The following is a 27,120-nucleotide window of genomic DNA, read 5'->3' on the forward strand; positions in this document are numbered from 1 at the left end:
AATTGTTTTGAATGGCTATACATTCGGACTTCATGAATAGCAATGAAAATGAATATGTAAGTCGATGTTTATTGTATATAACGACCTTTTTACTTCTATCAGTTGGTGTCTAATCGGTTATTATCAGTTTGCTGCTGTAAGTATGCCTGATAGTAATATTATTCGGTACCAAAATATAAAGGTAAAGTAGGAATCAAATGAGGATTGAAAATGATTAAAATATCGAAGTCACAGTACAGCTATATAGTTAAATTCTCACGAAAATTACATAATTTGTCACGTGTCCAAAATCTCGCTTGCCACGATTACCACAAAACACGAATAACTTCGATTCATTTTTTGAAAGTGTACATACATTGTATTCACACTTGTATAAACAATCCGCCATTTATAGTTCACAAAAACTACAAAGACACACATGCTTTCATCACGGATTACATTACATCTATTACTTAATAGTAAGGAGGATCTAATTATAGCCCAGTTTGTCTTGGATATGTGTACGTCGTGTGTTGGTTATGGCTTGCGTCCAATGCTAATGGACTTTTAGGAAAGAAATAAATTGTCTTAGTGGAAATATTCCTCTATACCAGTGATTCTGAAACAGTGGGACACGCCCCACAAATGGGGTGTAGAAATTTTTTTTCGAGGGGGAGTCAAGCTAATTGAAAATTCTTGTTAGATTTGATCTTGCCCGCTTTTTTTAAATGCGACTTCATTCACGTTTTTTTTAAAGTATTTTTGAATAAAGCATACTTTTGCTTTACTATCTATAATTTGTAGCTTATTGCTAGCGAGTTAGTTTTAGAAGGGGCGACTTGACAATTTGAGAATCACTGCTTCAAACTAACATTCAAACAAACAACGTTTTTCAAATATCTAGAATGACATTCAAACTTCAACCGCGATAACACATTGTGCCACATAGTGGTCTAAGTTGGTGATGGCATGATTTCAACAATAATAGACCTAGAATAGACATTTGCCCACAGTGGCGTGTTTTTTCAGTAAAATTCCATCAAGTTGATAACCCATCTTATATTTAATAGTGGCTGATGCATACTTGAAAATAAATACACTGAAACTTTTATGATATATATATCGTTGTTTGAAACAAAGCATGACGTAACATATATTGATGATGTCATACAGTTTCTCCTACTTAATAAAGTATGAACAAGTCTACACATTACACAGACTACAAGCTTGCTTTCACCACAAGGGCCACCGTAAAAATTTTAGTGCACTATTCTCCTTATTTCGATCTAAGCCTCACGTAAAACACACATATTAAGCAGTTTATACTTAGATATTCTCCCATATTTTATCTGTAGTGTCAGAATTCCCCCGTTTTAATAGTTTTATGATTGTTTGCTATTGGCGAGGATGTAATATTGGCAACAGGTATATAAGTTATTATAGAAGTTTACTCAAAAGTCTTTAACTAACAATATAAAAAAGACAATAAGCACTTAGGGACGGAGCCAGTAATTTAAAAAAAAGAAGGGGGACAGGTCTTCTGAAATTTCTAGTTGCCAAGTTAGATCGTAACAGCTAGTCTCGACCTTCACCCTCTGTACCCGACAGTATATATACTGATATATCAGTTTTTATTCAAGTTTTATTATCAATCGGTTCATGACTTCAAGTCTACACTGTCAAGGAAAAAGCAAGACATTCTATTTAACAAATTATTTCAATACAGGAGCAAATGATTTTTAATGATAGCAACTCAACAATAATTGATACCCTGAATATAAATTATGTGATTTTGTGTGCAAAACTACACAAGAAGAAAAAAGAGTTTTGCCTCAATTATTTTAAAAACGCATTAGAGTATTTCAAAACGTTCTTTTGCAAAAACAAGGAATATTTATTATATTTTCGACGAAAAACTAGTTTCTCTGCCACTAAGTTAGCACACATACAACTTCCTACAACTCTAATATTAAAGATCCTACCGAGTTATGATATATTTTTAAAGGGAATCTTCGTCGATCGATGACTTTAACATTGTCAAATGGAACCACCCATCAAACATACTAACAATTATTAATAAACACCAAATTTGCAGGCTTTTATCACAACCAAACTGACAAGCATGCACCTTAGAAAAACTATAGCTATAAAAGTTATACCGTAACTGCTAAAGAGAAAGTGCAGAACTACACAATGAGTAGAAAAGTATCGCCTCAAATTTTTTTTAAAATTATGAGTATATTTCGAAAGCTATTTTTGCAAAAACAAGAATTATTATCCCATTTCCGCCGAAAACAATATTTCAAATTTTCATTCATTCCTTCGAGTAACTTTCATTAGCACACAAATTATAACTTATTCCATCGTCAGAAATACAACTTTGCGCAACCCTAATATTCAAAATCCTATCAACTTAGAAAATAGTTTTAAACGGAATCTCTGTCGACCAAGAACAGACATGTTCAAAGTACGTCCCGCGGGCAAATCCGCCAGTTGGGTAATTCAACCTGGCCCGCTTGATGCTGCCACAATCAAACCGGAATCGAATTTTGATGTTTTAGCTGAAAATAGTTCCTGAATTTGTAACGATTGCGGTTAAATTTAGTTTTGGCACGAGGCATGTTGTTTAAACCTTGCCCCTCATCAAGAACATCAACCTTGTCAAATGAAACCTTTCAATAAACATGCTAACAACGATATATAAACACCAAAAATGGACGCTTTATCACAACCAACCTGGCGAGCACTTTAAAAAAACTATACAACAAAATGCTTGGTGTAATAACACTCCTCGCATGATAGTATTCATGTGTTAATAGACTCGTCTCGTTGAGTGTTATTCGCACTTATTAAATTACCGCAAACGGTTGCCCCGAATATAAGTGCCCCCTCAAGTACTAATTTATATATTTCAAGTGGGAGGGAATCACGCAAATTAAATTGGTTTTGAGATCAGCTGGAATTTCTATCGTTTGCCGCTCATTTAGTACAGATTGACAGCTGTAAATTCTCGATAAAGGCAATCTCAATGAACCAACTCTGTAGTTCGAAAATAGGTGTGTTCGGTGGAAAAAAATTAACCAGGTTCCAATTATTTAAGGCTTGATGGTCAAGACGTCCATCTTAATTGTTCCTTCTAAATATGTTTAAAATAAACAAGCAGGATGTAAAATTTAGTTAAACATTCCCAAACCGTAAGAATATTATTTATGACTCGATTTGGCTATAAGTACAAAATATGAAATATGTCATAGGAAGAACTAATTCAAAAACGTACAATTCCGAATTTAAAAAAAAAATTCACATCTTGGAAGTCATCTTTAAATAAAATAATATTTATAGAAACTATGTTTCAATAAATCGACAATATTGCAGACGTTTTAATTGATAGTCATTTAACGCTGATTTGTAGTGCATCAATATCTACTCAAATATTATTCAATTACGATTTGAATACCCCGAAGAGATTTGAATTAAACGATGGTATCGCTAATTCCTAATACAATACATGGTTATCGATTGGCCAACCCATAATCACTGGCGACTTGACAACCATGTTAAAATTCCCTGCACCTCTAGGCACCTAAGTCTCTTCGCTTCTACTGTTATTAATTTACTACGAGCAAATGCTCAAATTAGAACCTCTATTCTAAATTATGTACCATTAAATATTTTTTGTCTATGCTATTAATTTTGCACAAAAGACCATTACGCATACTTTTCAAGAATATCTTCTTACAAAAGTATACATTCAAAAAAATTGAGTTTTGTGAAACCGCGTTCCTGTAAAATATATGTAAAAAAGTATATGTACCCGCAAACATTTACATTTGCGTAAAATACTTCTCGCCTAAAACTTTGCTCGTAAACCGCCCTCTAGCTTAGGGGTGGGAGGATTGAGGGTCGGAAGCCCCCCCCCCCCCCCCTTCTTTTAAATGAAAAAAAAGACATTTTTCCGTATCAAACATAGCAATTTCTTATAGCTTGTAACGCAATTTGGACCCTCAAAGACTCTTGAAACGCCACGTTTTCTGGCCGCCAACCCGGTATCTGTCTAACTTGGCAAGTTGATTAGTCAATAAATTCTTTCGCATTGGGTTTCCAAGCTTTTCTCACGACGAACACATCGACAACTTTCGAGTGTCCAGTGTGCCCCAGGTCATTATATATTTTTCACAAAACTTTAGAGTTTCTTTCACTGGACTTTTGAGTTTGGTCATGTGTTGGTAATAAGTAAAATAAGCTAAAACATTTAAACTTTTTATTTTAGTTCAAAACGAAAGATAACGAAATTACAAAACAACTGTTTAAAAATTTCTTATATTGGGAACGGTCACTGTTCAATGTCAATTAATTTTCTGTATCTGGGGCTGTATGATGTCTAACAACATACAAAGAACTTTACAAGGTATTGTTTGTTATGCGGCTCCGATAATCACTTTTAATGAACACCATTAACTGATAACAAACTATCTTTACTGCAGAATACATACAAACAATTCTACTCTGCAAATCAACAATGTCTGAACGTGCCATTCCATAATAAACCATCAAACAGTGATGTCACCATTAGTACATACATTTTCTATTGCATGAGCATAGAGCGATTCCTATAGGCCTGTTTTACAGTAAGCCATGGCACAAACTGCTAAATTTAACATGGTTTGTCAAATCTTAAGATGTTTTGTACATCCATCTTTTACCATACCTTAGCGACCCCATGACCTGTTTGCAATCATACCTATTTATCAGTCCGACCCAATTTGGGGTCGCGACACCTGGTTTGGCAACTGCTGTTTTATCTTAACAAATTTTGCCTGATCGAATAAAACATTAGACTCCTCGTTAGCAGTTTATTAAGTTTACAATCGAGGTATGAAAATTATCGACACTCTGACATTTATATCTGATACACGAACACGTTTATCAAAAGGCTTCATTAACCGCAGTAACGTCAGTCGCCTTCCGATACTTAGAAGAAGACAACATTATATAAGAGTCATTGTTACGACACAAGGTATTTATTGTCATACAACAGACGAATACACAAAGAGAAACTTCAAAGTTGTCTTCATAAAGGCGGCGTTCGTATACTTTTACCTAAGTACCTCTCGACTCTCGTAGGGGTATCTCGCCCGATTTAGCGATTTCAGAATACTAGAAACACAAGGCATATCAAATATGACACTAATCTGGGATTATAGAGTACAATAGTAACCGCGGTGCCTATTCGACGCGTTTGCGGGGTTCCCTAGTTCCTAACTATGCCAACAGTTATCCAATGCTGGCAAAGGTTCATAACCCAAAAGCAAAACAAACATACGAGAACAAATCAAACATTAAGTTTAACAAAAGCAATTCCTCCCAGGCATGACTGACTTCTTTAACGAATCCTCGTGGAGCTTTTGGTCATGACCACATGTGTCTTAATTGACTATATATATGAATACGATTTTCATACTAAGCTTAGACATTTCTGAAACCAACGGCAACCCCCTCACGTAAAGACTTTTTACATAAATAGGCCATTAATGGATAATGAGCTTTTGGAGTATCTCTTTGACAGAACTTGTGCTTTAAAACTTTAGCTTAACAACAAAAACTTTTAAATACCTCAATGAAATAACGTTAGCCATCTTTCAGATAGTGCGACTCTCAGTTCTAAAAACTGAAGATTTAAGTTGTTTATTTGTCTTAATTGACTATGTGAATACGAATACTAAGCTTAGGCATTTCTGAAATCAACGGCAACCCCCTCACGTAAAGACTTTTTACATAAATAGGCCATTAATGGATAATGAGCTTTTGAGGTATCTCTTTGACAGAAATTGTGCTTTGAAACTTTAGCTTAACAACAAAAACTTTTAAATACCTCAATGAAATAACGTTAGGCATCTTTGAGAGAGTGTGACTCTTAGTTCTAAAAACTGAAGATTTAAGTTGTTTATTTGTCGTAAAATAGAATAGCAACTGAATAATGAACAAATAAAAAAGCAAAGGTAGGCACATGACTGGTAATTATGAGAAAACAAGTTTAAATCGCATGGACTGAAGAGAATATAGGATACACAGAAAAATTGCTTCATTAAAAAATAATACTTTGTTATTTTTTTTTCACATATTCAAGACATTTCTGAGCAAAGAAACTTTGAATCTCTTTAATCCCTCTTGCAACTAACCGAGTTCTGATCTCAGTCCGAATCACAAATGCCTAAATGACACCAAAATCGAAACATTTAATAGCGTAACAACATATTACCTACTAAAGTTATGACATAGTACAATAATATTCAAAAAATGCGTTTGCTAATACTTTAACTCATCTCTGGTTTTATTGTTGATGTCATAACTTGCTTTTTTTCTGGTTGGCAAAACATAACTTCCAATGTCGTACAACTTCCCAGCTGTCTCTCTGCACTCTCTCATCCTGATAACTGGCAATTGCCTGTTACACCAACAGGCTTGTTTCAACACCGAAAGCACACGTGATAAAACTATAAATAATCGGAAAACCAAACTGCAGCATCATTAAATACGAATTAGAATAACTCCTTTGTTTGTATAAGCAGGACTTTCTGACCCAGGGGATCATTTATCAACATAATTAAACATTGTTCGTTGTTCCCTCGATAATACTGGCTGTTGATTTGAGAAATTCTGACTATATTCGCGACAGTATAAGCTTTGTTTCAAGTCTCGTGTTAAATTTTTCGAGATATCTATTATGAAAATAAACGTATATTTACTCTCATTTTTCTTCTTCTCAAGGGTAGATGCCATAAATTTTTCTATCAGTAATCTTTACTTTTTAGTTGGAGGCTGCTCGGGACCCTGATTTGAACAAACTAGCAACTCTTCATTGCCTGTCCTTTCCTGTTTCAACTGAAACATCGGGACCTTTGACCAAGCCTGCAACTCTTCTATTCCTACTTTTAGTTGGTGGGATCTGGACCTTTTTTTGAGCAAACTCGCAACTCTTCTATCAGTGCTCTTTGTACTTTTAGTTAATTAAGAGCTCGGGACTTACCTTGTTTTGAACAAACTTACAACTCTTCTATTAGTACTCTCTTCTTTTAGTTGAGCGACCCCCTTCACACAATTACAGCTGATAACAATTCTAACAAGGACTTTGTAATTCCATATGTCCTCTGTGACAACACAAAGCTTGTAGTAATTCGTGTATTGTGCGTATGATCTTTGTGATCTCACAAAGCATTCATAATTACCGTTTTTTGTTTCGCTTTCGCAAATTGAGCCATTGACTACAGAAATAAATATAAATAACGATTAAAATTTACGTGCGAATTTATGATAATGTGTTTTACATATTTAATCCAATCAGGGCACTGGAAAAGTTGAAACAGTCATGTTGCGCAAGAACAGCTTATTTGAAAAATAACAGAATGGCTTTCCTTGAATCTACTCGGTAAATATAGTTCTCTAAAACGGTCTTCGTGTGAAAGAATAATTATTCTCTACGACAGTGGTTCTCAAACTTTTTAAGCCGCGCCTCTATTTTAGAATTTGTCAAGTCTCGTGCCCCCCTTCAAAAATCAAAAATAACTTGCTAACAATAAGCTACAAATAACAGATAGTAAGGCGTTTTATTTAAAAAACATCTTGTAAATACGTGTATGGAACGGATAATAAAGATACAAGTACAACAGCTCTCTGCAGTTTCTTAACATTAAAGAAATGTAAATATCCAAAATAACGCGGGCAAGATCAATCTAACTAATATTGTTATTTTTAATCAGCTTCACGCAACCTCAAAAAATTGGTGCGCTCCCTCGTTTGAGAACCACTGCTATACATTATATCTTACTAAATTAATCAGAATGAACACTATGTATTTTACTCACGTGAGCGACTTTTTAAACAAAAACTGTTGGGTTGGGTTTTATTCTTGATAGGGAAAAACCTGTGTCGACAAGGGTCATACTAAATGGCTCGCTGGGTCGGGTTGTGGCCCGCGGGCCGCTCGTTGCACGCCCCCGTTCTGAACGTTAGGAACACGCTTGTCATTGCGTCACTGATTTTACGTCAACGTCAATGCAATTGGAACGACCGATTAGCTGAAAATTTGACAGCCCTGTTTGAATGGTAAAACTAAAAAAACGATAATCTTCTATCTTTTTAAGCTGTCTTATCCGTTCTCCCTTCTCTCATGATAAGTGTACTATTCCTTTTTCAGTACTTCGAGCGCGCCATTTTATCCGTTTTGATATCAACAATAGCATAATTAAATGAATATTCTGTAGCCTTTTTGAACTGGAAACCGATTGAAAGAATCTTCATAAATGTACAAATCCTTATCCACGCCATTTGAAATCAAGCTAGTTCTACTAGAATGCCCTGCTTGGTCCCCACTATTCACTTTTGTAATATTTGTTTGGCAAAAAATCTTTACCATCAGATATTGTGTAAAAGGAGTGTCGTATGTCAACAGATTGAACTTTTAACACGGGCTATTTGTTTTACAAATGTATGTGGGACGAATTGATTAAACAAAACATAATAAACAAATATATTGATGTCATATCTCAATTCTTAAAAATATCAGTCATTACTCAAGTTGAAAATAGAAAATAGAAAGGGGGGACTGGAAAATTTTTTTTTTTTATTGGTAATCGATTGTTTTTTTGCGGTGTGTGATGGCATCTCAAGTGGGGTAGTTTTAGACACAAATGTAGTAGAAGCTGTAGTTGACATGAGCAATTCCGACCCATTGGGTAATTCAACCTGGCCCGCCTAATGCTGTCACGACCAAATCAAACCCAGATTTTGATGTTTTAGCTAAAACATAGCTCAAGAAATTCGTTGAGTTTGACGTAAGTGCAACACAGACGTAAGTGCACCTGATTTATATTCTCCCCTAAATCGGTTTAATCGTTCATTTCCCCTTGTATATCCATACAATTATTTACTCAGGTGAAAGGCCGGGTGGATCAAACAATTATATTTATATATGATCACATGAGTTGAGTACTTCCTCGCGTTAACTGACAGCTTTTGCTTTCCTTGTGCAGAAGCTTCACAGAGAGTTCGATGAAAACCCGAGTCAAAAGTGAAATTTTTCGGGTCTTTTGTACAAAGCCCCGCTGATGCAAAAATATAAGATTTGAAGAAAAACGCCACATTTTAAATAAAAAACGAGTAATTACCCAGTTGCGATTAGTAATGATTTGTTTGAAAATAAAAGATTAGTAATTATAAAGTTAGGGTTAGGAATAATTTAAAAATTTTAACTTCTAGCGCAATCTGCATTATTAATAACCCCAGCCCTAACTAGATAATAACTAATTTTCTTATTTTAAGAGTTGGCTTTTTTTTTCTCTGTACAAAATAATCGGAATTTTTAAATGACCATATTTTTTGTAGAATCTCTAATCATATGCCTACTCACACATATATATAACTAACTGTACAATCAGATCACACTTAGTAAGTGCAAAATTTTTATATTTTGTGAGTAAAGTGAATTTTTAATTTTTTTCCCTTTTAGTCCATTCCTCTTAAATGCAAATTTTGTGAGCAAATAACCCCGAACAATAATTTTTATTGGAGCAAACAAAAATCTTTTTGCTATTTTACAACAGATTTTTGACAACGTTTAATGGCCAATAAAAACCTAAAATTCGGCACGGGGAGCGATTCCCCCCCAAATTCACAATACTGTTTTTTTTACATTTTACTACTTGGACTCCTTCCCTATATTACATTATATGCTGATAATTTAAAATTATTTTTATTACGTCAGAAATGTTTTGAAGTTTCAATATTAAGATTTCTAACTTGAGTTTGTTTCAAGCCAATCGTTTGTCATGGTTTACTCCATAAAAAGCGAATTTGAATTATTTATGTAAAAGGCCAATATTTTTTTAGGATCATACTATATTAATATATTATATGAATAGATTATAACAGAAGTTTCACATTAATTGATTCAAATAAAATTGTTGAAATGGTCAAATCTGGATCGTAAACAGGGCTGCATGGCTGAGAAAAATTTACAGTCAATCTCATTGCTGCTCATTGGTGTCACCAAGCGACTCGAGTTTGCGGTAAGTCATCTGTCCCGTAATGCTGTAAATAAACCATTCAGGAAGTTATTAAATTTCAGAAAACAAGGACAATTCATTTTGAGCGCTGCTTTTCTTTACACGCGCTATTGCTCACACTAACAACAACATTCCACAAATGTGAAGACTTGTCTGTCTGAAAGCCAGTCGCGCAGTATAATTAAAGAATACTCTAGCAGCCAGGTATGTTAAAATGATATTTTAAACTAGAATTTGAAGTTTGGCTGCGTTCTTTTTCGATGCAACTTTCCTCAAGGCATTTTTTCAGGCCTTCATGAAAGGTGATTTCTGATATATTCTAAAATTTACTCCATATGCGGCTATTTTCATCAAGTTTTTTCGTCAAGAGGGAGGAGGAGAAAGCGAGGCGAAATGTCGGATTAGAAAAAATCCATATATATGTGTATATATTGCAGAAAGACGCGTAACTATCTTCTGAAACGAATTGAATTTTGCTTTGAGGTCGATAGTAAGATCTGTGTCTTTTTTGACCGTTGAGGCGCCATAGAGTTGTAGGAAAACGATACAAAAATGAATTTTTCGTCAGAATTTTAGCTTCGGATCTGCAGTGTAATATCCTACGGCAAAATTATGGATTTTGTCTTTGAGTTAATGCTTTGTTGAAAGTATCAAAATTTTCAAATTTGTGTGAGAATGCGAGACATCAAATTGGCGATTACAGACAACTTGTTTATGAATTCATAGAATACATACGTTTGCATAAGCTCTCTCACTGATATAATGCTTATTATCTCTTTATCTCCAAAACTACCAAATTAGTACGATACCATCATAAATTATTTTCGGCGGATTCTTCGGCGCTCCCAAAGTATGTGCACCAAGATGACGCACAACCTGAACCACCTTAACCTGCTACACATACTATGTTCAGGTTGTGCGCCATCTTGGTGCACATATTTCTAGAGGTCCAATTCTTCATATAAATCCTGTCCTATGATTATTTATCGGGATTTCAGGAAATATATATTGTAACAGTTAAATATTACCATTAATTCAAATCCGCTAGCTGTTACGATCTAACTTGACAATTATAAATTTAAGAACCCCCCCCCCACTCCAACTTTTAAAATTCCTGGCTCAACTCTGGTGCTTAAATCGAATTGATGTTTACTAATTGTAGTGAATTTGAAACCCCACAAAACGGTTTTCCATAAGAATGAATTTATATCAGCCTTTTATATATAGTAATTTATTTAATTACCGATTGTAAATTGCATTTACAGAACAACCCGTTTTCTAGGACAAGAGTTGTGTACTTTGGATTTGCAAACCGTGTTAAACATCGACGGAAAAATGAGAGGTTCAGGTATGTAAAATTACCATATGTTTTTTTTTTCTTTAATTTTTTACACCTTCACTTTTAGGAGATCTTCGCACAGCAGTGGATCCCAACTTTATGGGCTCCATTTATCTATTTGTAAGCTCCCAATTCCTTCCCCTGTACGAATAAAATTACATTGCATTTGTTATTCAATTTTTAACGGAACATTTCATTGTGATACGTGCAATTATAGTTATCTGGCTTTTGTACAGTTTGGAAAGTTTATAATATATGCCTATATATATATATATATGTATTACAATAATACTAAATAAGTTAAATATTAGCAAAACTACTCGCAAATGAATCCTAGACGCTTGGAAGCGGACAGTTAGGAAAGCGCATTTTCAGGACGCGTGGAGTCATATGGAAACAACCGTGTACTCCTAAACTTGCAAAAAAAAATGTATAATACATTGCTTACGATTCCACTTCTCCACTCTTTTGTTTTATTTTGCAGTTGGTTAAAAATTTCATTATAGAAATCCCTCCCAAAAACATTCGACATAAAATATTCAAATTCATTCCTATGGAGGAATTTCTCTGCGGTTGGGAAACGTCGGACCGGATTTTACTGGTTTTGTATAGATTAGTCGGCGTGTTAACTCAAATTGACTCCACGTACTTTTATTTATGAAGTATTTATTTTATTTTTGAAGAAATGTTACATTCAATAGTAACCCTGTCTTCACCCAACGGAGGCAATAAACATTATTTATGAAAATAAATACAAATAGGACATTAATCTAAACAAAAGTAATAAATTAAAAAAGTATCGAAACATATACAGGTCGGAATAAAAATTTAAGTTACAGTTTTTCTCACTGCCCCCCCCTCCCCCCAACTTTAAGAAACACTTTTATTGACGTGGTTGGCATCGTATAAAGAGGTGACGCCGACTTTTTTAGATACAATAAATTAAAGAATGAGCCATCGCGACCATGTGAGGTAGCTTCCCATAGTAATCGAAATATAAAATCGTGGTGATGACGTCATCAATAATGACGTGATGACCAGATTATAATCATTTCCAACCTAAAAAAAAATTTCGGTATTTTTTTAAAGTATGACCTCATCAGTGACGTCATATGTTTATAACTTTTGTAAATACAGACTGGTATATTTACACCACTAAGCTGACTTATCCCGATAACGTAACAATAAAACGTAACAGACCGAATCGCGGACAAAATTCCAAAGAATTTTTGAGAACATTTTATTTGCTAACCCATAACGCGGCAGACTTGGTTTGCTCGTTAATATTGGGCCGACCGTCGAAAAATAACGAATAGCCAATTCTGGCCACTTCTAAAAAGATTTCAAATCATGCGTAATCAAGCATGACACGGACATAACTTATGCTCATTCAACCATAGAAGCAAGTTTAAACAAGAATAGTTACGGCCGATTTAGTTTTGTTGACTTACCCCGTCCTTTGTGATAATGTTTTTTTACAAATACTTTATCAAGCACGGACGTTGAATAGATCCAGTACTTTAGGTGTGGCTTAGATTTGGCCGATCATAAATAATTTTTGCTACAAAAATTGTAAAACTGAAAACAAATGTAGTATATCTCCGATAAAAGAACGTTACTGGGTGTTAGAATGTGGGCTTTGTGGGCGGGTGTTTTCGTCCTACAATGCGCTGTTTTTACGCATAGAGCATGCATAATATAAGCAATGCTAGAGTTCTTGTTGTAATCTTGGTATGTATAAAACCGTTTGCGTTAAATAAAATAAAGTTAGGGCGTTTAATATATAATTCGGAGACTGGGGAAGTCGATTAATTTTATGGCGGAATAATGCGAGAAGCTAACCAGGTAATTGCCTTTATGGGTTCTAAATTTTCTCAAATGTGATGTTACACTGGGTAGGTATTAGCGAGTGTTAAAATGACAATTGTAGCTGTAAGCTAAAAACTGCGTTAGTTGTCAAAGTAGGAAGTTTTGTAACATTAATTTGTTTAGAAATCACTAAATTCGTAGGTGCGGTTTTAGATGCAAGTAGGGTGGTATTTCGTTGTGTAAAAGACGGGAGCGTGTGCGATCGTTCGTGGGGAATTTGAAATAAGTTTAAACCAATCAGGTAAGCCATTTTTTTTTTTTTTTTATCATAAGCGCATCTTAAATACAGAATAGTTAATATCAATTTTTTAGAGAAGTGAAGTTTTTTGAAATGGAACAAAACTGCATAGAATTGATAAATTGGAGTTTTTCCAATATAATAAATTGGGCCAGCTGGGCTGCAATATCGCGAGCTGCAGTTATTATCTTCTGAACCGAATTTAGCGAACATGTGTGAGTTAAGAATTTCAAAGGAAAATCAGGCAGAGATGAGAAAGGAGAGTTGACCTATGACTTTATTCTTCAGTTTACAAATTTTAAAATGCATAGAGTACAAATTAACGATCACAAAATTGAGTTTTATATAGAAGCAGCATTGCCTTCTTCTGATAATTTGGCGCCAAAGAGAAAATTTGGAAACCGCTAAATTAGGCAATCTATATTTTTGATTTAAAATGTTGTTAGACTTCCAATATCTTTAAAGCATAAGATCAAATTCTCTTATATCAACATATAATTTTTTTCCATGTGATATACAACAGGTTCTTAGTGTTGATAGTTTGTAGCGCCATGGGCTTGGCTTGTTGACAGTCGAGCGGTCTGGAAAAAAAAAATAGGGAATTATTTTAGTTGAGCACGTTTGAGGAAAAATTTACAGGAACATTTGTACTTGCACTTTTCACAGGGTACATGTTTGAAAAATTGAATTGGATGAATCTGTTACAGGCTTGCGTTCTTATTTGGGTTTGGCCCGTTGACAGCCAATCAGTCTGGAAAGAAAATCGGGAATTATTTTAGTTCGGCACAATTGAGAAATCTTTACATGGAATATTTGAACTTTTCGCAGAGTATCAAATTTGAGAAATTTGTTGCAAGCTGAAATCTTATTTAGAAGTGATAGAAAATTAATTCAAATTGTCTAGACTTAAGAATTTCCGAGGACCTATTTACAATGTGGATTCAATATTAAATTCTAAATCAAAGTGCGTGCAACTGATTATCGCACAACTATATGGTGACACAATTGTAAGCTGCTCCCTGAATTTTGTCTCGCGTAGCGTCAGTTTCGAAATGTTTTTTTACCGTTTTTGCTCGTTTTTTTGACGATTTATAAAGCATGCTCACAGCAGCATACTTATGCCTGAATTGAGATTTCTTTTTATATATTTTTTTCTATGCACCATTTTATATCCCAGATTTGTTTAATGCATATACAAACATAGCTGCTGTACAAATAAGCATATCAGTTCTTTGGTCAGTGTTGAAAATTCTCCATTCGTAATCAACCTTTTTTATTTACTGGTAAACAATTTGGAATTTTTGTACAAATCCCCCGCCAACGTTCAAAATAAGAAAATTATAATTATCTAGTTAGAGTTGGGGTTGGGTATAGGAATGCAGATTGCATTGAAAATTCAAAATTAACTATAGTTGAACTATTTATGTCTGAAGACGTCTGACCAATACAGAAATATAATTGTGTTAGTTTGCAGCAAGACTCTTAATTCACTTAGGATAGTTATCTTTACTCTTGCTACAGCATCCTTGCATTATATGCATACGGATCCGCCGGCACAAAAGAATAGAAGAAGGATAAGAAGTTAGTCTCGCAGAAATCAAATCATTAGCCTAACTGGATAATTATCAATTTTTTTATTATTTTCAAACATAGCGGGGGTGTTTTTTTCAAATCTCCCATTTTGCATCAATGGCGTGGGCCTTGTACAAAAGATCCGACAATTTGAATTTTTATATATATATATGAAGCAATAATGAAAATTTTTTTATCCTTCGAATGTTAGTGGGGTTTGATATTCCCAAAATCCCAAAACTATGAGCGGGAGGATATTCGAGACCGGGTGAGGGAAGCCCGCAAGGGACCGACTCCGGTACTGGTACGTATAATTCGGTTAACGGTATAATTGAATTGTTAAAAATACACGCGATTAAACTGTGACAATGACGTAACAATTGGCAGTATCTAGAACGCAATAAGGTAAAAACATGAAGTGCTAAACTCTTTCACTTGAGTTCGTCGGCCGTAATTGGCCCGCGGGCGGCGGTTTGGAAACCCCTGTACTAGAGACAGTGCTTCATATTCTTGACTTGTTTGTAGCTAACTTCCGCATTCCATAATTATTATATTAATAAAAGTATTTTACCACTCGACGCCGGGTTTGTCTGGTTTTCTACCCACGGGATTTGAGCAAACATTTAGCGCCAAGGCGAGTGCGCGTATTCTAGTTAAAATTAGTTTTATGCTACTAGTTTGAAATTTGTGGGTTAATTTTTATTTAGGGAGTGTTTCGGAGCCGGATTGATTTACTATAGAAATATTTATGCAGGGGTATTGTATTAGGATAGTTGGTTATTATGTGGAGGGGTTTTGGGGCGGGTTGATTTACCATAGAAATAATTAAGCAGGAGTATTGTCTTTGGATAGTGGGTTAGTGTTTTGAGGGGTTTTCGAGCTAAATTAATTTATTATAGAAATATTTGAGCAGGGGTATTGTCTTAGTAGAGTTGGTTAGTATTTAAAGGTTTCTAGAAGTCGATTGATTTACTACAATAATAATTATGCAAAGTATTGCCTTAGAATAGTGAGTTAATATATTTACATTTTTTATATTTCATGTGTAAGTAGTGGTATTGGTAATCCACCGTTGATGTGACACGAACAGAAGTATATATTAGATTTTTCAGAGTATTCTTACTGTGTTAATCATTGAGGATTATATATTTGAGTTTAAATAAGAGTGAATAAAGCGTTAGGCTTGACTATATCGTCCTCACAGTTCTCCGGACAAAAATTTCAAGTCTTTTCAAACTTTATATCACCTTAAAATCACCTTAAATATGATTGCTCGGAGTAAATATTCCAAAACATATTGAAAAATTGGTAGTATGTGAAGGTGGATGGCAGACACCGGAACGTAGTATGTGTACCAGGTTAGGCCCAGGCCATAATTTCAGGTACAAATACCACGGAAGTCTCTTGGCTAGCCCCCAAACTCGTAATAGAACTAAAACAAGGAAAATTGGAATAAAATTATGGCCTAACCCCACCCAACCTGGTACACTTACTATGTTTTTCGGTGTCCGCCATCTTGCTTCACATATTGAATAATCATATCAAAATTAATAAAAAGTTTGATACCGAATTGAACCTCATACCAGAATTAAAATTAATTCTTGATACCATCTAACATCGTCATTTATTGCTCTTTAATTGGTTTTTAAAGCTTATAACGAAAACTTTGGTCTGTGTAAGTAGTGGTATTGATAATCCACGATTAATGCGACACAAACTCTAGTATGTTAGATTTTTCAGAGTATTTTTACTGTGTTAAGAGCAGAACAGTTGTTCTCGAGTTCCTTGACGATCATATATTTTGGTTTGAATAGGTGTGAAAGGAGCGTTAGGCTTGACAATATCGGCCTCACAGTTTTCCGGACGGAAAATGTCAAGTCACTTTTAAACTTTATATCACCTTAAATATGATTGCTCGGAGTAAATATGGCAAAATATATTGAATAATCATAAATAAACTCATAAAAGGAACGATACCGACTTGAGCCTCATATCAGAATCAAAATTAATTCGCAATTCAATCCCAGACCTCACATCGTCGTTTATTGCTCTATTTGTCTTCAAAGCAAAAATTTTGGTCTCGGCTATTCCAACTTTACTCCGAGTTAATATTTCACCGCTTTGAATTTGACGACGCTTCGTGTGCGATTCAAGGTCCGATGCCCAAGGGATTAGTGAACGTTAGTAAGAGCGACAGAGCAAAGCCAAGTTACAGCAAATTACGAGCGGCTTCACATTAAAATAAGCCGCATTTCAAGGGGGATTCTCTTTTCTATGAATAAGTTTCATTCTCTCTTTTTTCCTAGTTAAAAATTTACCTCCTTGGTGATGTAATAAAAATTATTACGAAGGAGGGAAGTTTGTCTCCAAATTTGATTACGTGAATTCATCCGAGCTTTCATCCATTGTCTTTGAAATGTTTTAATTTTTAATATATAGAATGGTCAAGAATATTTATTGGGTTTCGAAAAATGGATTGCAGAAAAAAATTAAAAAAAAAAATCATTCGACTTCAATAGTACTCGATGTACTAATTAGCGGACGATATCAGCAGGGTTGACTTTGAAAATGACGATATAACTTAGTCTCGTAAACTAAGTTCATTTCATGTAATCGGTAGTTGCCAAAAATCCTGAAAAAGAAATTACATAGAAATGAATCCATCACACAAGTTTCGGACCTCCTGAAGTATGCGCACCAAGATGGCGCACAACCTGAAACCAGGTTGTGTATCAGGTTAGGGTTCAGGTTATGCGACATCTTGGTGCGCATAGTTCAGAAGTACCCAAGTTTCTTTGTGATAGCCTACCTTTAAATTATCATTCCATTATTGCTATTATCTCTATTTTCCACAAAACAAGTGTATAGGAATACATCAATGTTTTACTTTGCATTTATGTTATATGATTACATTCAAAATGCAATTGTAAAAGCGCAATATAAGCATCACAAATTACCACCTCGATGTACTAATAGTCTACGAGTCTCGCAAACGAAGTTTAGTTTATGTAAGCGTTAGACATTAAAATTCCTAAAAAATTTATATAGAAATGAATTCATCACATTCATTATTAATATTATTAGACCTATAGATTTCCGATCTATTTTATGCGAAACGAGAAATATAGTAATGTTTTACACAAGTTCAAATTCATTCATATGGTAACGTTCAAAATGTATTTGTAACACGGTAATACAAGCGTCACAATTTTTATATGGATTGCGGAAATTTAACGTTGCTCGTTAAAACATGTAAGAGGAAATGTTCCTGCTTTCATTTTGTTACCCTCGTCCTGTGGATGGTTTATTATTATTGCATGTGGGCTTCACTTGATCATATTTTGTTTGGTGGATTATTCCTAAAAATAGGCGCTGTGTGTTGTTGTGCTGCAAATCGGGTTTTATAATGGGGGTATTTGCTGTTGCATTAATATTATTTATGTCATATGAGGCTAAATGTGTTTTTTTTAACGATTTTTCCACTAAAAGTGAAAAAGTTCTGATAGAACAGCTGTAAGTTTGCTCAAATCAGAGTGAAGAGAGTACTGATAGGAAAGTTGTCAGTTTGCTCAAACCCGAGTGCTAAGCACTGTACTAAAATTTGGAAGAGTCTTGATGTAAGAGTTCCATGTTGGCTCAAAGCAAGTTTCTGATCCTTCAGCTAAAGGTGGAAAGAGTACTGATAGAAGAGTTGCAAATTTACTTCAATGCACGGTCTTGACAGCCCAAATAGAAGTGGAAAGAGTAGAATAAAATAGAGAGAAGAGTTGCAAGTTTGTCCAAATAAATATCCAGAGCCCCCAGCTAAGGGGAGAAAAGCAAACTGATAGAAGAGTTGCAAGTTTATTCAAAGCAAGGTCGCGAACCTTTAACCAAAAGTGGGAAGAGTACTGATAGAATGGTTGCAAGCAAACTATATTTGCAGTGCATATTGAATTATAGTCGTATTCAAACTTCCTGCTCACCTTTTACACTCAGGGTGTAATAACTTAGGTGGACAACGCCGAAACCTAGAGTTCCGGGATTTCCACATACCTAATAACTTTTTACTTATCAATAACTGCATGATTGCAGCGAATCTGTAAAAATATCATATTTCACATATACAGAAAGTATATGATAACTCCATTGACGCAAACTTGAGCAAAATATTTGCGGCGTGAAATGTTTTACGGTTTTCACACTCCGTCGTGCGTGTCCTACTACGTGATACAAACCATTAGTAAAACTATTTTCCCTTATATTTGTGGTTTTGCGCCTTTAAAAAGATAGATGAAACAAATGATATGATCTGTGAAGATTTGACACTATGAAACGCCAAAGAATTTCTCTTTGGATTAGAAAGTTAGAATAGTACAGAATAAGTATGGAATAGTATACAGAATAATCATAATAGTACAAGTTAAAATTTTATTCCACAGGAGGTGACAGGATCAAATGATGGGTTTTAAATATGGTTGATGCAGCGAGACTTGGAACCGTAAATTTTTTCATTTAGAATTGGCATAGAAGCCGTTTTCGCATTAAGACTCGTTTTTCAATAATTTCCCCAAATACTGGGCAAATGTTAATGCCAATAAGATATAAATGAATATTAAATCTCGGTGACAGGAAAGGTAAAATGAGTCGGCGAATACCAGGAAGATAGACTATATAATACTATAGACACATTTGCAAATGTTATTGCCTATGACATATGAAAATTTTATATTTGTCTCGAGAAGGGGAAAGCTTGATTATGAAACCGCCCAATCAATTTGTGAAGTTCACTATGGAGCTATCAAAAGTTATACACTGTCTGGCGCTAATGTCTCTAGTTAATTGTGCCATGTAGCATACACTGATAATACAGACTTACAGATCCGTGCCCGTCAATTGACGTTGTTTAGTTCACTATAAGAATACTATAAATTTTAAATTGTCTGACCTTAATTTTTTCAATTGATACTATACTCACACGTGTCGCAGGTTTTCCTTCTCATACTTTCAAAACATCTACTACGATAAAAACAGAAGATCCGAGTTTTGATTGCGGCTTTATATTCTCGATCAAAACAGCAATATTGCAAATTAAAGTGGATACCCATAACCCAAACGTCTCACACCAAACACAAAACTTGACTGTCTGTAACCCCCAGAAAACGTGGAAGACGATGCCTTCGTCCTCGCGTTTGGCGCTAATCATTACTTAACACAGCAATATTTAAAACAAATTACAAAACTGGCAAATAAAAGAATCATAAACAGGCGGAAAAATACTATCACACACGCACACTCATAAAACGAAAGGTTCATCTTGTTTCAGTTTCTAGTTCATGTATTTTGCGGAAATCTCCAAATGGAAATAGTTATTCATTCATTTGCTTGTATTTATAATTTTTACGACCCAACTCACAAACACAATGTTTCCTTTTCCAGCCTTAAAAATAATTGTCCGGAGCTTTTCGCGTTTCTCTCAACGTTTGGATAAATACTCTGTTCGAAGAATTGGATCGTATGGGATATCACGCTTGAACGGACATAGATTGTGTTACGTCACAATGCCTGGATTTTTTTCGAAGTTTATGTCATGCGTCTCAAGCCCAGAAGTGCATTTGCCTTGTAAGTGTTTTTTGTTTTTATTAAGATTTTATTTTTATTTTTTCCAATTTAGTTGACGGGTATTAAAACGTCTTTTTAACATATAATAAGTATTTTACAATTGTAGTCTTTAGTTAAATATATATGAAAGTTTATATATATTAATATTTATACAAACTGAGCTTCTGGAATGTTTCATTGAAGTTCCGCTCCATCAAAAAGGTCGAAATTAGCTTTTTAAACATTTGCATTACGCCAGTGTTGATAGGAGTCTTCAAACCTCGAGTCCCGAGTCGAATCGAGTCACGAATCATCTGATTTGAGTCCGAAGTCGGGTCTATCACTGAGTTAGGTCCCACTGACTGGCGTTTAAAATAAACATGGACCCGATTTCAATTTCAGTCCAGTCAATGACTCAAACCTTCCTAACACTAGCTGCTAGCGGGAGGTATTCAGTCGTGACCGGTCAGAATATTCTCATGCTCGTAGAGAAGTACAAATTCTGCTCAGCGCATAGTTCATTCGTTACCAAATAAAAGCAAAATCGTACAAGAATATTGAAACTGAGGCAAAAACTGGATTTTGTCGCAAATCGGTTTCCGCAAAGTTCTATTGCTATGTCGCAATGAATACCTGATGAAAATTTGCATTATCACGATTTTTATTAACTACTGGACAAGAGTCAGTCGGTATCTTCTACTCAATTTGCGATCTGCGGTCTGTCTAAATCCTGACTGTTCAAGTATTCGATTCAGACATCACTTGATTCTTTACTTTGGAGCGTTGGCCCCATTAACCGTGAATATGTGGAGGTTAATTTTTGTTTGTTAATTTTTATTAGTAGTTTTAGAAGTTTTTTTGCCATTTTCTTATATGTGCACCAAAAGAATATACCAAAAGAAATGTTACGCCATAACAAACAATGCGAATAACGCTGTCTTGAATAATGAATAATTATCACTAGCCGCGCATAGAGAATGTCGATTTTTTGAGTTTGCCAAAAATTGCTTTTCAGTTATTTCTTTAAGATTTCCTGCAAACGTTTTACCGGTCGCATTGAATACCTAGTAAAACTGTATGTATATGTATTATCATAATACCTATAAAATACAATAAGCAGTAACAAACTGGGCTAGTGTAAACATTCATTGGTCATCGAGGCCGGTCAGTTAAGTAAATATTTAGAGAGAGAATAGATAATGAAAGGAGTATTCCGTTATAATAACAAGGCGGGAAATATGGACGTTCCCACGAGAATAATTCGATCGCGTTTGGCCATTTTAGAATATTGTAAACGAAGTGGACCTGTATGTATCGTTTGTTATTACATTGTTGTAAAAAAAAAACTTTTTTTTCAACTACTAGAAACTTTTGAAAAACTGGAAAGCTAATTATTTTATTTAATTTATAAATATCTGTGGTCACTTCGGTGTTTTGTTTGATGACATCATCAGATTTAAATTGCGTGATGTGGTGGGCAGATTACTAGCACTGTAGATGATTTGATACTACTACGTTTGCACTTGTGTCCATATATCGAAGCATTCTTCTTGTGTTAGAAATATGATTCCATGTTGGGGCGAGACATATTAATACCTTGCCAAGCATTTGGGAACAAAAATATCTCTCGCAGAAGCCTGGAAAAAAATGTGGGCTGTTCCACTCGCACAAATTGGCCTATTTTTAGCACTTGGGAACGAAAATACCTCTCGCAGAAGCCTCACAGAATATATAATCTGTTCCACGCGCACAAATTGGTCTCGTTTAAGTATTCGGAAACGAAAATACCGCTTGCAGTAACTCTACGGAATATGTGATATGTTCCTACGCGCATAAATTGACCGTGTTCGAATCTAGGCCTAAATTAAAATAAAAAATAAACCCAAATTTATGTCACGGTATTGCATTCTTGCCTACATTCTCTAATTTGGGGTGCGTTTGCGTTGATGGAGTGGGATGAATACTAAAGCCAACTGTGCCTTCCTCCCCCATACGTATATAGCAACGGTGAGCAAACCGCGGCTCGCCGGATATTTCATGCGGCTCTTTTCACTGTCAGTAATTATATATTATCCAAATTTAACTAAGAGAAACTGTAGCGTAACAGTTTTTTTTTTAAATTTATAAAGTGGTTGAAGAATATATACTTTGCCATATTGTTATCATACGATATTTTCAGTTCACGGTATTCTAATATTATTAATTTCAAAAATTATGCGTCTCTCACATATTTCTGACTTGCTGCATGCGGCTCTTATACTGAATAAAATTTCCCACCATATATTAAAGAAATAAACTCCTATCTGCGTATACCGGTATTCGAATTGCCAGAACATTTGAATGAATTTAGTTAGTCCCATATTATTGCTTCGTGCTTTGGGATGGATCACTCTTAACACATTGACACATAAATAATAATAAAAAACTGCTATGCTATGTTTTTTCCGACTTGTTAGTTATTGTTACCATTTTTTTTTATCTATTCGAGCACAAAACCTTATAGTTCGTTCCCTTTTTTGAGTGAGATTAGTACAACACAAAATTAGATGAACAATCAAATAATTTATTTTAAACTCATGTTCTCGATAACAAAATATACAGAATTTTCATAATTAGACCGTTAGTTAAGTTGGTCAATGAAACGCCTCAATCATATGGCGAACCCATCAATCAGTTACCAGCAGATTGCAAAAGAAATAATCAGCCTGTTAATGCTTTCATATTCAAAGAATGGAAAATAAGTTGATAGTAAATGTTTTTATTTTAATTGTGCTTGCACTATACTCAATGTATCAAACCCAACGACAAATTTTGGATGAGATTTCTAACCCAGAATATTTGGCTGACATAGATAAGTCGCCGTTAGTCCGGCCTAACTTTCCGGTTACATTTCGGTTACATTCAACTTGTTCAGTTTTCAAATTTCGATTTTTTTTACTTCCACGGATAATTTTTAGTTTTGTTTAAGCTTTTTTTCTTTTGGGATTCGTTGTCCCAATCCTGCGCAGTCTTCTTGGATGTGATGGCAGACGAACGATATTCTTTAGCTTTTTTCTTGTTGCCTTCTCGGTCGTATGTAGTTGCAATATTATGTTGTAGATATCCGACTAGTTTAAACTTCGAAGCCGTTTGACCAAATTGCTGTTTCATGATGCTTATTCCCCATTCGAAGAGCTCTATTGACTGTAATGGTCTTTTAACCGTGTGGAAATAGAAGAATCCCATAATGCCGAGACAGGAAGCTACTATTTCCGCCTTTTTGTTGAGGTCAACACCAGTAATACTCTGTAGGTCATCAAAAATGTCTTGAAGCATTCGTAGACCCAAATCTCGCAATAATATAATCGGATCACTGTTTGCCAAATCCCGCATTGCGAAGCAAAAGTTCTTTAAGCATTGTTTTATCTTAATAATCGCCTCGTTTGGGTCGGGATAAGCTTTATACATTTTCGAAGCGCAAGAAATTAGAATTAACGCCACTACGTAATTATTTTCTTCATCAATGAAACTCTCGGATTTTTTGATGACGTTATCAGTTTCAATATGTCCCGATGACGTTAAAATTTTTTGCATTGATGCCAGACTTCCCATTGCCTTTTCGTAATCGTTGCCACGGAAATGACATTCGGTTAGAAAAAGCTGTTGATTGATTTCTGAACTTTCAACAGGATCTAAAAATGATTTCAGATTTTGTCCTCGACTCGTTTATTAACCTTGAATTGGATTGGCCTGGCGGGCCATGGAATTGTGACGTAAAAAGATACATTTCATGAACAATATTTACAGTGTTACTAAAGCAAAAGTGGACAACAATAAACCTCGTGACAAAACTAAATTTGATCGCAATCTCAACAAATTACTTGTGTTATTTTTTAGCTAAAACATCAAAATTTGGTTTCAGTTTGGTTGTGTCAGCATCAATCGGGCCTGATTGAATTACCCAACGGGTCGTGTTTGGCCATGTAGTATGCCCATGTCAGTTATAGATAATAGTTTTTGAAGCGTAAATCTAAATACTTAAAAATCCGTACTTAGTTTGTCAATTAATTTCTTCGTGGCTTCTAATGGATCTGTTAAGTCGTGAGGCATTGCGCTGTCTGCTTGCATTTGCGCGGCATCTTGAGCGCCATCTACCGGATTTGGTGGCGGATCGTCATTTTGAGGAGTAATAACAACCTGATCTATGTTGTTAGCGATTATACTTGTACTTCGTTGAATTCTGCAACAAGATCATAAAATGCACTCATTTCACAACAAGAAATCGTTTAAATAAACGTGGCCTTCGCGAAGAATATCGTTTTATGCAATCATTACAGAAATGGTTTATTTAGCATATTTAAGAATTTCAAAATCACTGAGAAAAACGACTTCTTTTCCTTAACGACTAAAATTTTTCAAAATCTTCATGCAAAAACAAATCGAAACTTACTGCACTGCTTCTCCTTGTATGAATTGATCTACTTCAATCACGTTTACATTGTTTACAAAAGTCAGGTTTTCGACAAGCACCACCATATTAGGATCGATGGGATCCCCTCCCCCTTGGGCCATTACAGTTTAATTCAAATATTATATATTAGCTTTCTAATGAAACTGAGAAAAAAATTATAGCAGAATTTTTATATAAATCCGAACCTTGACTCGCGGATAGGCCTGGTCATTTTCAAATACCCGATGATTTCAGAATCGGATCGATTCTCGAATGCTTGGGAGACGATGGAGGCTATATAATTGTATATGACTTTATCATTGTAATTAGTCTTGTTAATAAATGAATTACTGAAAACACAGAATTTATCACTCAGGCAGATTGCTGAGGACACATACAAAGAAACACGATTCATCAATAGCTCTACTAAATGAGTTATATGTCAGAATTGCATTGACAAAATATGGCTTCAATAAACGAAAATTGGGGAATTCATCTCGACCATTAGCGAAAAGAAAAAAATTCGAATAATTCACTATTCGATTCGAATATTTAATTCGAAATACGCAGCTCTTTAGTTACGGAAAAAGAAATATGACCCCAAAAGAAATGTTTCTGACTAATTCGAAAATGAGGTCGCGTTTTACCCTTCCTTGTTAAATAAATGAAACTCAAATCCCGAATCAGATTTTATAATTTTTGTTTACTGTTCGGTTCTGCTTTGTCCTAAATTTTCGCTTTTAACACTGACTCTGATTCAGTTCCCAAAATTCAAATCTTGAATCAGTTCTTCGGTTTGAAGTAACTTTGTTCCTAATTTCCTGACTCCAATGCTGTATTTCATGAACCGTGTACTCACTGCCTTTCTACCAACGTACTATTCGTGTTTGACAACTTTTTGTCTAAAATTTAACGAGAATATAGGCTTTCAATGGGACGCGCTATTCTCTAATGTATTAAATTTTTATGAGACACAACAAAATATGAAACTACAATATTTAATTCAATTCAAAAGTTTATTACGATGCTGTTATCGTCCTTGTTATGTAAGTTATATTTGCACAATCGAGATGGGTACATTTATGAGCGATTGTATCAAACGATTTTTATGTCGTCGTCATGTCGTTGTCGTATATTGTGTTGTTTCAAAGATTGTGGATATTGAAATGTATATTAAGACAAGTGACGTCACTAATAAGTTGACGTATCAAGATCTCAAACACGTTTGATGTCGTCATTCCGGTGACGTCATATCTGATACTGTCGATATCATATATATTGTTTAAAAGGCTGTGGCTATTAGGATGCAGGACAGGACAGGTGTCGTCATCAATAAGTTGACGTCATAAAATGCCAAATAGTTTTGATGTCATCATCTTGATGACGGCACACATGTTAATGTGGATATTGCAGGGGGTGTTTCAAAGCCTGTGGAAATTAAAATGTGTAAAAGGACAGGTGACGTGCGCAAGAAGCAGTTTAAGCAGTTTATTATGTGTGCACGTATAAATATAATAATAATAATAAAAACTCAAGAAAAATTAGTAATACTACAGCAAATACAATGCAAAAGTCTTTTCCCAAAACGACAAAATTCCTTCCTGGCGAAGTGGGGAAACGTATCTCTATCCAGAATATCATGTCATAATTTATTCATTATTCTTTTAAAATTTGTGTCATTCGAGGTTGGCCCGGATTCGTGGGAGTTCCAAATAAATAATTATTCAGTTTAGACCGAGTTGTGTTTAATCTCAGCAAAGACAGACCGCCCACAGATTATTTCTGAAGTCTGTTTATGAGTCACATTTTATATGAATACAACCCATGCTTGTTCTATGGCACGCAGTAACTCAATTTAAACCATTTTTATTTGGCAATATCCGTTTTTTAGTTTCAACTTCACGTATTACAATAACAACAGGCCAGGCATGGTATAAACGTAAACCAGTTACTTGGTGTAGTTTTTTTTTATTTACCAATGTTCGCATATGATTTGATTCACTTCTTTATAACGATTTGGCAACCCAAAGACAGTAATTTTGTTTCTTTTCAA

At 34.8% G+C, this 27,120-nt stretch overlaps 3 protein-coding genes across 3 annotated transcripts in view; 1 reads left to right on the forward strand and 2 right to left on the reverse strand.

The window, feature by feature from the left end:
* Window positions 1-27,120, reverse strand: part of LOC120334465 (uncharacterized) — a 122,314-nt gene that overhangs the window by 88,259 nt on the left and 6,935 nt on the right. The window lies entirely within an intron of this gene.
* LOC120333716 (protein-glutamine gamma-glutamyltransferase 4-like) overlaps window positions 11,361-27,120 on the forward strand; it is a 57,119-nt gene continuing 41,359 nt past the window's right edge. Inside the window, exons 1-2 of the mRNA XM_039401047.2 lie at window positions 11,361-11,388; window positions 20,477-20,659. Of these exons, the coding sequence (XP_039256981.2) occupies window positions 11,376-11,388; window positions 20,477-20,659 (196 nt within the window). The 5' untranslated portion in view covers window positions 11,361-11,375. The remainder of the gene's footprint in view (window positions 11,389-20,476; window positions 20,660-27,120) is intronic.
* Window positions 23,309-25,288, reverse strand: LOC120333717 (uncharacterized). The gene is made up of 3 exons (XM_039401052.2): window positions 25,068-25,288; window positions 24,670-24,857; window positions 23,309-24,309 (listed from the first exon to the last, which is right to left on the reverse strand). The coding sequence occupies exons 1-3, from the start codon at window positions 25,187-25,189 to the stop codon at window positions 23,573-23,575; spliced, it is 1,047 nt and encodes a 348-aa protein (XP_039256986.2). The 5' UTR covers window positions 25,190-25,288; the 3' UTR covers window positions 23,309-23,572.

Source organism: Styela clava, chromosome 15, assembly GCF_964204865.1.
Source record: "Styela clava chromosome 15, kaStyClav1.hap1.2, whole genome shotgun sequence".
Taxonomy (NCBI): domain Eukaryota; kingdom Metazoa; phylum Chordata; class Ascidiacea; order Stolidobranchia; family Styelidae; genus Styela; species Styela clava.

What these genes read in the sequence shown, in the direction of transcription:
- LOC120333717 (XM_039401052.2), bottom strand. Translation starts at nt 25,189, where the DNA reads ATGGCCCAAGGGGGAGGGGATCCCATCGATCCTAATATGGTGGTGCTT. An exon ending in ATACAAGGAGAAGCAGTGCA is followed by an intron (nt 24,858 to 25,067) that starts GTAAGTTTCGAT and finishes ATCTTGTTGCAG; the next exon opens with AATTCAACGAAGTACAAGTA. An exon ending in GAAATTAATTGACAAACTAA is followed by an intron (nt 24,310 to 24,669) that starts GTACGGATTTTT and finishes AATCATTTTTAG; the next exon opens with ATCCTGTTGAAAGTTCAGAA.